General features: G+C 42.0%; 1 protein-coding gene across 6 annotated transcripts in view; it reads left to right on the forward strand.

Annotated features, from left to right (window-relative positions):
- Positions 1 to 8,728, forward strand: part of GRM1 (glutamate metabotropic receptor 1) — a 334,828-nt gene extending 326,100 nt beyond the window's left edge. For 3 of the 6 annotated variants that reach the window (XM_019744494.2, XM_019744493.2, XM_074333687.1), the window contains exon 9: positions 5,053 to 8,728. In XM_019744494.2, the coding sequence (XP_019600053.2) occupies positions 5,053 to 5,977 (925 nt within the window). In that variant the 3' untranslated portion in view covers positions 5,978 to 8,728. The remainder of the gene's footprint in view (positions 1 to 5,052) is intronic. The other 3 variants (XM_019744495.2, XM_019744498.2, XM_019744496.2) reach the window with 3 other exon arrangements.
- Positions 8,729 to 12,593: the final 3,865 nt, after the last annotated feature.

The raw sequence follows: 12,593 nt of genomic DNA on the forward strand, positions 1-12,593 counted from the left end.
GCTTCCCCTTCAGGCAGCTGGTACAGGATGCTTTCCTCCTGATCGCAAACACCCACCCACCGTTATTCCCATTTTAGACTTCTCTGGAGCACAGAGCAGTGTACTCTGCAGATGTAACTAGTACTTCCCGAAACAAATAAAACAGGATCACTCTGAATGCCAATGATACACTAATCTGTTTACACCACCCACTTCCAACTATTCTCTAAAGTGCTGTAAATATTGTGTTTTCTGTTTGGGGGGATTGTGATACTTATCTAATGAAAAAAAATCCAAAGCAAAGTCCCAAGCCTGTTGTATCTGAAATTGCAACCCCAGGCTTGCTTGGCTCTGTGCAGGGCTCTCCTTGCCCTCCAGCCTAACAGGGATTTCCTCTAATAAGTTCAATATCAAGAAACATATTTAGCCACCCAAGGTAGTTATCCCGATTGCTACTGCATTTGATCTTCAAATATGAGATTGGTTGAGGCCTGATATCTGTCCTTTGAAGTTAGAGCAAGAAGAACGGGCTGCTCTGTGACAATTGTGTGGTGTTCCTAGCCCAGGTTGCTTTTCCTAAGATTAGAAAACCGAGTAAAATTAAATAATGAAAAGAAAGAGCTGGTGGCTGATGCATAAGGTACTAAAGTTAAGTGGGATTAAACAAAAGTCTTATTTAATAGCAGTATTTCATTTTTATACTGCATTTATTCCTTTTTGCTGCTCCATATTGTGTACATTTTTCTCTTCTTAATATCACAACAATGGGTTCCCAACTTTTTCAAATGGGATAATCCCTTTTCACACCAAATACATTATTAAACCTTTACCTGAATCTATGATAGTAATTATATTTTTGTCAGTGGCCACTTGATCACTACACACAAAAAAAGTTTCTCAGAATTTAGTTACACTTCTATCTAGCAGCACAGTCGATCATAAAAGTATTTGCATGAGTTTAAAGAGAAAAGTGCCCAATTTGCAAATTGATTCAGTCTAAAAACAATGTAATGAACACACCCATTGCCGGGCCATTCAAGCTGTCTATGGACCACAGCTTAGAAATAACTGCAGTTTCTGTGAGATAATACACCTCCTCCACTATCTCTGGATTTTAGGAAGTAGTTTATTTTGTCCTTGGGGAAAAGAAAAAAAAAAGGTTAATCTAATTTTCTTAATCTGATAAATGCCCTAGGGCAGTAAAGCTGTTTCCTAATTAAACAGTACTGTCCAGCAATTGTAGAGTGAGACTCTGAGGGGAAAGAAAGCTGCTAGTTTTGATGGACAGGGTGAAAATCTCCCACCACAAAAATAAAAGTGATTTTGAATTAAAACAGAACTAAACTGTGATTATACCTGCCTACAAAGTGATTGATAATATCTTTAACCCATGGAAGTGCATAATTTAAAAAGAGGCGCATGCAGAACTCCTGGGCAATGAAGAAAACAACCCATGTGAGGGAGTGAGTATAGTAAGTCTCAGGAATGCAATGATGCCTTTTTTGCTAATATATGTGGAGAGAGGAGCAGTGTTTCATTGGGATATGTAAGCTTGCTGGTTGAAAGAGGGGCAGACTGGGGCTATTTATTTATTTATTCATTCCCTCCCTCAGGGCCCTTATGTTATTTTACAAGTTTACCTTTTTTTTATTCCCATTCCCCCTTCCCCCACCCCTTTAGCAACCATCACTTTGTTCTCTATATCTGTGTGTCTGTTTCTACTTTGTTTTGTTTATGCATTTGTTTTGTGTTTTTAGACTCCTCATATAAGTGACGTCATACGATGTTAGTCTTTTTCTGTCTGACTTGCTTCACTTAGCATAATACACTCTAAGTCCATCCATGCTATTGCAAATGGCAAGATTTCCTTCTTTCTCATTGCTGAATAGTATTCCATTATTTAAATATATCACATCTTCTTTATCTATTTGTCCTTTGATAGACATCTAGGTTGTTGCCATATCTTGGCTATTACTAGTCATGCTGGAATGAACATAGGTGTGCATATATCTTTTTGAATTCATGTTTTTTGTTTTCAAGGCAATTGTTTTCTAAAACACACATACAAACATACACACACACACACACACACACAACAAGTTAATGAAGACACAAGACAGCCTTTTAGTTTAAGGATTTTCTTTCTTTTTTTTTTTTTCAAAGTTTTTGATTTTATTTTAAGTGTGTTTTTCCAGGACCAATCAGCTCCAAGTCAAGTAGTTGTTTCAATCTAGTTATGGAGGGTGCAGCTCACAGTGGCCCATGTGGGGATCGAACCAGCAACCTTGTTGTTAAAAGCACTGTGCTCTAACCAATTGAGCTAACTGGCCACCCCCAGTTTAAGGATTTTCTTAATGAGCATTCAGAGACAGGCATTTGGAGAAGGGAAAGGTGTTTCCATTGCCCTTGAAAGGGGATGCCTGTCCATGAGGTTAGATGGATCACTAAAGCAGAGTTAAGCAAGGCAAGAGGCAAATAGGCAGTTGTGTCTTTTCTGGAAGAGGCATATTGAATATATGAAGAGAGAAACAGTGGGAGTGGAGTGGGGAATTGAGGAAATTGACAAAGATGAAAGTAGGAGGTGAGCTTACCTAGAGTTTCAAACTCAGAGGTGGAGCTGTGCGTTCTGGTCTTGCCTTTGGCTGGCTGCGTGGCTGCCTGTTTTTGCCAGAAACACTACCATCACATTCTTCAGTTTGCTCAACTCAGAAGAGAGTCAGATATTCTAACAAGATAGTGTGGAAGCTGATGAGTCAGTTATTCCACATTTACAAACACTTACACACTCTTAGGGAATATATGAAGCATATATGTAAAAGAAATATTAATGCTTATATAGTAGTTTGAAGATGAGATTTTTCTTAGACAATTAAAAATACAGATGGATTGTCAGATATATGGAGGAACTACATTTTTCCCAAATAAAGAGAACAAAATTTAGCTGTTATATCTACCTTAGAACATTTATATCCAGTTTCTATAAGAATCTGTACTTATTGGGCTCACGTCACTCTTCAAGTTTATAAAATATGAAATGTCAAAACATTACTCTCATCATAAATGTGACACTCACATATAATTCTTGAAGTATTCATTCTTGTATTTTCAAAATGATTAAACAAATGATTACATTAACTATTAATCATTTCCAACATTTTCCCAAAGAAAACAGTATGATACAAAACAGTCTATTTTATACATTCACCTAAGAAAAGATGTTCCTTTTCCTTATTTCTTTTAATGTCACACATGTGTTATAATTGTGTTACTTTCTCTGTTGTTTTCATGGATACAGCAGAAAAGCAAACTCCTAAAAAAACAGAAGAAAAAAGTTCCTGATTTAAGTATTACAACTGTTGTTATAATATTAACAGTGTGCTGTGGTAAGGTACCACCATCTGCTAAAAGTTATACAGAAAATAAGCTAAGGGTCCAAATATAAGACCAGCATTATTACAACATACAGAATAGAATTTGTAGTATGTCCACACAGTATGTCTCATTTCTTCTTCTTCTGTTCTGTTTGGCTGGTTTTACGAGGGCCCCATGAAGATAAAAGTGGGTAAGGTTGGAGGGTTCCTGGTGCCTTAGAATCTTTCTCACCAAGGTTCATTGAGAAGAAGCCCAGGGAGGGGTTCTTTCTTTCTGTAAATTCTGCTTTGTCTGAATCTTCATATTGTCTCATTCGCATCAAACTCTAGCCAGAGGACTAAAGCAGGATCTGGTCATCTGTATGTACCTGGGCTTCCTAATTCTGTCTCTTTTCAAACATACCTAGTTGAAAGTTCCCAATGTAGGGCAGGTTTGGTGGCTCAGGTGGTTGGAGCGCCCAACTCCTAACACCTGAGGTGGCCTGTTCGATTCCCACATGGACCAGTGAGCTGCGCCCTCTACAGCTAAGATTGTGAACAACAGCTCTCCCTGGAGCTGGGCTGCCATGATTAGCTGGAGGTTGGCGTGAGCAGCCTTGGGCTACCATGTGCCGCCATGAGCATCCGGTGGCCAGTGAGAGTGGTCGGCAGCCTTCTGTGGGCTGGCTGCTGTATGCTGTCGTGGGTTGGAGGACTGGCCACCGACTGCTTCAGCTGGGGGGAGCGCAAGGCTCATAATACCAGCATGTGCCAGGGAGCTGTGTCCTACACAACTAGACTGAGAAACAACGGAGTTGAACCGGAGTGGGAGGGGGGCAGAAAAAGGGGGAAAGAAAAAAAAAGTTCCCAATGTGCAAATCCCAAACCAGCTGCTATGAATCAAGGCCCCTATGTGAATTGTGATCTATCACCGCATCGGGAACAATGCTTTGAAATACAGAGAAAAGCAAAAATTATGGAACATTTGAATGGAACATGGATCTGGGTTTTTCTGTCAGCTGTTTTTTGTCTCTGCCATGTGTGTGACTATGCTGCTCTGGTAATCGGAAAATACCTGGGGATCAGAATGGGCAACTGAGTGCATGGATTTATAACCCAGTAGAACAAGGAGAGTAGCTTTACATGTGAGTTTTAATTTTCTCCAGGGACTAAGAACAAAGGAAGGCAAGAACTATGGTCATTACGTTCTGTGATTCATGTGTAACTAACATTTTATTTTTAATTTGTTTCCTCCATCACTTTTGGAATTTTTCAAAAGCTTGCACTGAGCAACGACTTTATCATTGCCTTAGCATGTGTGTGTGTGTGTGTGTGAGAGAGAGAGAGAGAGAGAGAGAGAGAGAGAGAGAGAGAGAGAGAGAGAGATTGTGTAATAAATTTGTGAAATTTTAAACCTAAATGCAAGTAGCTGCTTCTACAACAGGCTGGCTTTTCTCCCCTACAACTTTTCTCTGGGTCAAAATTTCCCACCTTCTCTTAGGGTGGAAGGAATCACTGGCTGCAGTTTCAGAGGCAACCTGTGGTCACGGCAGCTTTTGGCCTGAAATCTGTAACAAGGACAGGTTGGGGTGCGGAGAACAGGTATACAGTGGAGGGGCAAGTCAAATTGCATAGAGCTGGGCTTGCAAAATGATGTATATGTATATTTTATCTTGTGTGCATGATATATCTGCAAATAAACCCATCTCTATTTTATTCATAGTTCTAATGGCAAGTCTGTGTCATGGTCTGAACCAGGTGGAAGACAGGTACCCAAGGGACAGCACATGTGGCACCGCCTCTCTGTGCACGTGAAGACCAATGAGACGGCCTGCAACCAAACAGCCGTCATCAAGCCCCTCACTAAAAGTTACCAAGGCTCCGGCAAGAGCCTGACCTTTTCAGATACCAGCACCAAGACCCTTTACAACGTGGAAGAGGAGGAGGCCCAGCGGGTCGGCTTCAGCCCGCCCAGCAGTCCTTCCATGGTGGTGCACCGACGTGTGCCAACCGCGGTGAGCACCCCGCCTCTGCTGCGCCCCCTGAGCGCAGAGGAGACCCCCCTCTTCCTGGCCGACCCGGCCATCCCCAAGGGCTTGTCTCCTCCGCTGCAGCAGCCGCAGCATCAGCAACCGCACCCGCAGAAATCCTTGATGGACCAGCTACAGGGAGTGGTCAACAATTTCAGCACCGGGATCCCCGATTACAACTCGGTGCTCCCAGTCCCGGGGGGTCCAGGGAACGGGGTGCGGTCCCTGTACCCGCCCCTGGCGCCCCCGCAGCACCTGCAAATGCTCCCGCTGCAGCTGAGCACCTTGGGGGAGGAGCGCGCCTCCCCCGCCGCAGAGGACGAGGACGAGGACGACAGCGAGAGGTTTAAGCTCCTCCAGGAGTACCTGTCTGAGCGAGAAGGGAACACGGAGGAAGACGAACTGGAGGAGGAAGAGGAGGACCTGCAGGCGGCCAGCAAACCCACCCCCGAGGATTCGCCTGCCCTGACGCCTCCGTCGCCTTTCCGCGACTCGGTGGCCTCGGGCAGCTCGGTGCCCAGCTCCCCGGTGTCCGAGTCCTTGCTCTGCAGCCCTCCCAACGCGACCTACGCCTCCGTCATTCTGAGGGACTATAAGCAAAGCTCTTCCACCCTGTAGGGAGGAGGTGTCCACATGGAAACGCGAGAGCATTCAGGGAGCACAGCGCATCCGCGGAGGTGCAGAAAGTTGCGGGAGAAGCCTGGGCGTGGAGGGCGACGTCCGCGGGGGAGACAACGCTGCTGCGGCCTTAGGTGCCGCCCTCGGCGAGCGAAACGCGATCTAGGCCAGGACTCCGACTCTTGCATTATTCAAAAGCCTTCTCTGGGAAGAAAGGGAATTCTGACAAAGCACAATCCCGTACAGTGTGTAACTCTTACCACAAAAGTAAATCAATAAAATAAACCCGACAAAGCTCATCTCCTCTTTTGGACAATTCTGCGTAGATACATGTGCCCACACACACTTGGCCAGTTTGAAAAGGGGCAGCACGTGAGGACCAGCCAGTTGAAGCATGAGCTCACCTCATGGTATTGGTGGCACTCCTGGTGAGCGTGGTGGAGCCAGACAGAGCAGGTGGCTGACGGAGGGGCAGGCATGGGATCACCCAGAGAACAGATGATGGGTCAGCAGCTCGTTTTTCAGGAGCCCATCTTCCTTCTGGGCTCACAGATTGCGGGTCTTCGGGAGACCCAGGAACTGGCCCAGTTAGGGGCCTGTTTTCACTTCCTGCACCCCATCCAGTGATGGCCGTAGTGTCACACTTGGAGAAAGGTGCATGGACAGCCTGCTGCTCTGTGCGGTCCCTCTATTTAGGAAGACAGAAAAGAGCAAAATCATCACCAAAAAGTGCTTCATCAGGAGTGCTGAGGGAGCATGGGATGAGGAGCAGGACAATACATAAGCACGGGGCTTGGAGCAAAACCAGTCACGCAGTCAGCTTCCCATCTTTCATCCTCGTTTATCGATGATTTTGGGAAACGGCCAGAACACGAGATTGTTTTAAGAGTGGCTGAAGACCTTTTTCGATTAACTTGTGTTTGTGCCAAGGGGGGCTCTCCCTCACCCTTCAGTTAAAGAGAACAAACCATGTGGCAAAATTGTTACCTTCCATTTATTGTAGCAAATAATACTTACCAGTTGAACTTCTAAGATGCCCTATGTGTATTTGGTGCCAATGTTTCTCCTACGTGCGACAGAAACAAACCCATCTTTGAATTTAATGGTGTACTCATAGCAACTATTATTGGCAAATTAAATGTTTAATGACAAATAATTCTTTCCTATTGTCACAGAGGTTCTTGTAACTAGCAAGTGAATGCATTCTTGTGTCCTGGTATACACGTGATAACAAAATTTGTGCAATGTAGTGTCAATCTAACTGCAACTAGATTGAGCTTCCGATATAATATAGATATTTGTACGTTCCAATAATGTTTTATATACCATTGTCACCAATATCTACAGGAGCTCTTTGAAGGTCGGAGTGCTGTGGTACAATGTTTTTCATATGCTGCTCAGATAGTTCTTCCTCTTTGAAAAGGGAACTTATTTTTCAGATATTTTATGATGTGAAGATACGTTATTGATACAGTGGTTTGAAAATTGTTTTATTGAAAGTTCACAAAAACTGTGGGTAACAATAAAAAGGTATGTTTTTATAAACTTGTGTACATTATTATTAAAACATTAGATTGAATGACAGTATTTAGACGATGTCAGGTTACTTTAGACTTTTTTTTTTAAGATTTTCCACAGCTACTTGAGCTCTATATGCTTAAAGCATATACTAACTTCTAAGAGTGCTCATAGTTTCTCAAATTATTTATTCATCACTTTTTGTTTCTTTTTTTAAAATTTTATTTCCATGTATCTTTATTCCTATATTTTCATTGTCATAACTTTTCTTTATATTTATTTTGTTTGCTGGGTGCAATATCCATGTATGTGCAATTCAGTTGTTACATTTTTGCCTTCCCTTTTTTATCCCCAATAAGAGAGCTTTTTCTTGCTGTTTTGATTTCTTCTATTATTTGTAGAATGAATCTTACCCCCTTAAGTATCTTTGTTTATGCCTTATGTTCAGGCATATTTTAATATGCTTTCTTCATGTTGAAGCTGCTGATTTCTCAGCCAAAAATCATCTTACAATCTTTAAATACCCACTGCCTCATTTGTTCTGAATTTAACATCAACTCCCATGTTTGAGACTCACGTTTCTCCTGCCTTCTCATATTCTAACGCCAAGTTTAGTCAGTTCATACCAAGAATGGACTGACTTTCCTTTAAAAAATTATTTTCTAACACCTTTGGTAGAAAGACCTCATGACTGAAATGTGAATTTCAGTTCCATATTTTCATGGTAATGAGGCAGAATAAAGAAAATGGATGGCTGCAATGCTTAATAGGTGGTCTACTAATTGGCAAACTAGCAAGGGAAAGCATGTTTTTTTCTCTTAATGCCAGTAACGTATGTCCTTTTTATCACAAGACTCGTGCATTCAGATTTTTTGAAAGTAAGAATCGATCAGGAAACCTACTACTGTTCAGATAACATGTTGGTTTGTTCTGAGGTTTTTGAGACATTTGATGAATACATTCAACACTGGTCACATTATTACTCTGAATGCCTCCTATTATCCTGATTAAAAGTTTTCTTGAATACAATAGAGTATTAGCTCTTATATCATAATTGTTCAAAATTGGAAACGGACACATACATACCCTATACCCAAAGGGCAGAAACTCTTATTCCTCAATGTATTTGCTTATACAAGTTGTTTAGCTTCTTGTAAAGGTGTTTCGTTTGGCTTGTTACCGCCTTTTGTCAAATAACCTTGACAATGCTGTATAATAAATATTTTCTATTTATTCATTGTGTATGTTCCTTCTCTATAGTTTGTAAGACTTAACAGCAATACAAATAGACAGGTAGAAGAAATAATCTGATGGTTTGATTTTGCTCAGAACCTGTCTTCTCAGTGAAAGTTGGAGAGCATCGTACAACATCTACAGACCAGATAGATGACAGAGGACAGTTTGAGTACGAGGAAGGTGGTAACTTAAGCTTTAATAGTTTCAAATGAAATCCAAAATGTAAGATTTCAATGCCATGGCAAACACTGTCATTCATCTTTTTCATAAAATGTGTGAGGTTTGGCGAACTGCTGGATCTTCAGCAGAGCTCTAGAGGCATCTAAACTCCCATCTTTGTTTCATTTGCACCCTACAAGGCTTTTCTCTCCTTGGTGTTCACACTCTAGGAAGACCTGGTTATTTACCTTGTTGATATTGCCTTGCTCACCCCAAGTTCTATCCCCCTGCGTTTAAGTGGAGAGCTCACTGGTCCCCCAAACAAGGGAGCCTCTGTTATCCACATCTTCTGCCACAAGAGGCCTGCATGGTAAGGCATCTACCAAGTGTCACTCAAAAAGAGAACATGGTGGAAAAAGGGCCAAACCCATGAGAACGGGATGTATTTAGATGGTAGGAGGAAGCGCTTTACAAGAAGACTGATATTGAAGAAATTACCAGAGTCAGGGTTCTGAGACACTGGGGTGTTCTTCATTGTGCCCAGAAAATAGAATGAGAGATTATAAAAATGGGAACTTGGTGTCTCAGGAGGAAAAGTCATAGAAGAGAAGATGAGAAACAAAGATAGAAAAGAAGAAAAATGGAAATGTTTCAGGTGGTAGTCCAAAGATACACCCATATGTCATGGTAGGTTGTCAGGGCCTCCACCCAGACAGTCCAGGAGCTTCACCATAAGGAAAGCTCATGGAGACGTTGGGGCTAGGATCCAGGAACCACAAATGATATGTAAGTACTGCCCTGATAATTTCTACAGAGAATATTTTGAGAGGGAGTCAAAGAGAAGGGAGGCATGATATTATTATCTTACTCTGTGCCAGACGTTTTGCTAGGTTCTTGGCATTTTTCTCATTTAACCTTCCCAGTATTACTGCCACATGGGTGTTTTAGGGAACTGAAATAACTTGCCCAATTTCTGTGTGCTAATAAATGGTCCAGCAGGGATTCAACACCCATCCTTGGCCAGTCCAGAGCCTGTGAATTCATCTTCCTCTCCAGAGTCCAGGATAGTATGCAGGAGTCGGTATCTGTTATAACTGCTCCCCCTTTTGCATTACCACAGCATTTTACGCACGTCCCAGACTATGTTATAGTTTATACATCTCTTTCCCTCAATAGACTGTAAGTTCCTTTTTGCTTCAGATTCATTTTTCTTTCTAATTTCTGAGCCTTCAGGACAAAGCAGATACTCAGTAATTGTTTGTGGAGAAAGTAAATGAGTATTGCAATACGATATAGTCTTCCCAGCTCAGTTCTCTGCAGATTTATTTCAGGATCCTTATGGAGTGCTGAGGTCTATATTTCCACCTACTAATAATCCTAACTGTGCCAACTGGAAGAACACATGTTTCCTTCATGAAAAAACACACTCTTCTTTTGGCATCAGAGAGCTGTCCCACTGGGCAGCAGGTCTGCTGTGCCTGCAGAAGAGGGTGGCAGCACTCAGTGTCCCCTGAGCCCAGCCAGAGGTCTGGCAAGGCACTTCGAGGTGTGGGACACAACATCTTCTGTAGGAAAATTCTGGGTAAGGCAATGATTGCTAAAGAGTGGAACTGATTAAAGTGAGGGCAATTAGTCACCCATGGGGAAAGTGTGGACTGGGGGTTCCTTGCATACAGAAGAACGTAGCTTCAGACAAAGTGAAACTCAAAACCAGTCACCAAGGCTTGGGAGAACATGGGGGAAAGGACGAGGCTAGTTAGGGAGTTGAAGTAATGACAGCATTACAACAAAAACTGGTTTGATTTTTCTCAAGGTAGTTTGGGAAGCAATATTTATAAAGGAATAAACAAGAGGAATAAAACCTAAGAAAGAGGGTCTCAAAGACTGAAAAGGAAAATAATCATAGAATCGTGTAGTTGGAAATTAATTTAGAAGTCACTTACAATACCACTTAGGATTCAATTTCCCTTTATCCTGTTCCTCTTCCTAAGATAGGCAGGGGCCAAGTGAGGAGCCACCAATGCCTAGAGTAGGGCAGATGGAGGGGCTGGTGGTACAATGCCTATTGCCTGCAGCTGTGCAAAGAGAGAGAGCAGATAGATAGTTCTGGCTCCTGGGAGAGCAAGTGCAAAACTACATGGTTAATTCACAAAACTGCCCCGAGAACAGAACTAAGGCATACATCCAGAATGAGGAAAAACTGAGAGGTAGGATCAGCAAGGCATGCAACAGGATGGTAGCCTGATGGAATTCCAGACACAGAATGCTAGTGACCAAAATGAGCTTTTGGTAAGAACCACAGACACGGACATGTGTGACCTGGTTTACTTTCAAGGAATGGGATGGATTTAGGTGACTTTCGCCTTCTGCTTAAGTATCTCAAAGACTAGGCTCTTGCGTTTGGTAAGGAAACACCTAATTGTTAGAAAATTATTCAATTTCTAGAGCCAAAATTGATCTTTTTCTGACTTTTGCCCACTCAAAGTTCTGCCCGCTGGAAAAAGATTGAACAAATTTAGCCCATTGTGTGCATGGCTTCCCTTCAGCCACTTGAATGCAGGGATCATGCCGTTAGTGGTTTATTCCCCCAGCCAAATAGCTTTGCTTCCTTTAAATGTTATCTTTGTTATTAGGATCATAAACTCTTAATCAGGCCGTGGTCATATTCCAATGTTTGAATATCCTTTTAAAAATGTTGCATCCATAACTAGACATAATACTGCACAAATACTTTGAGTTTCTTTACCTATTATCTATTGCTACCTAAGATTACGTTAATTTTGTGAGCTGTCTTGCCACATTTGGAGCTCATGGTTAGCTCAGAGCCAGCTATAACCCTTAAGCCATTTTTAGATGAACTGTAGAAAATGGATATGAATATGACTATTTTATTAGGTTGAGTTTCCCCAGAAACAGACCCTGAGAAGAGGATTTGAATGCAAGTGTGTATTGAGGAAGGGACCCTGGGAAGCGCCAATAGGAGGTGGGGAATGAGGCAGCAAGCCATATGCTGACAGAATGGGTGCATTACCCTTCAGGTTACCACTGCTGGACTCAGTCCCACTTGAGACCCCGGGAGACAGTGGAGAACATGCCTCATAATTGTCCCATAATTGAGCATTCAATCACCAATTCTTGTCATGGTTGAGGGGTGCTGGGGAGAGAAGTGCATGTTAATTCCAGTTACTTCCAGTGTATCTAAGATGCAGGCACTTATCTCCAGAGAAAGCCTTCAGGCAGAGCTGTAGATGCTGGCAGTAGAACCCAAGAACTGGCAGTGTGGGGAAAGTGAGTGTCAGGGGAAGGCCGGATACTAGTGCTGTCTGCTATTGAAGTGATGTGAGATAGAGATGATACATAGATAGATAGATGATAGATAGATAGATAGATAGATAGATAGATAGATAGATAGATAGATAGAGATAGATGATAATAACATAGACACACACAGATACAGACAGCAGTACAGATAAAGAGATGAAAACAAAAAGTTGTATAAGGCCAGGCATAGGTGTATTCAAGGGATTGAAGTGAGAGCAAAGGCTTCTAGCATCAACTAAAGAAACTACTCTTTCTTTATAGCAAGGGGAAAAATCACACACAAAAATTAAAATGCAACTGTCCTTTAAACAAATTTGTGGTAACTTCTGGATCATTTATTTGCAATAATTTCTTAAATTTGGTCATTTTCCTATTTAAAAAA

Source organism: Rhinolophus sinicus, linkage group LG05 (assembly GCF_036562045.2).
Source record: "Rhinolophus sinicus isolate RSC01 linkage group LG05, ASM3656204v1, whole genome shotgun sequence".
NCBI classification, from domain to species: Eukaryota; Metazoa; Chordata; class Mammalia; order Chiroptera; family Rhinolophidae; genus Rhinolophus; species Rhinolophus sinicus.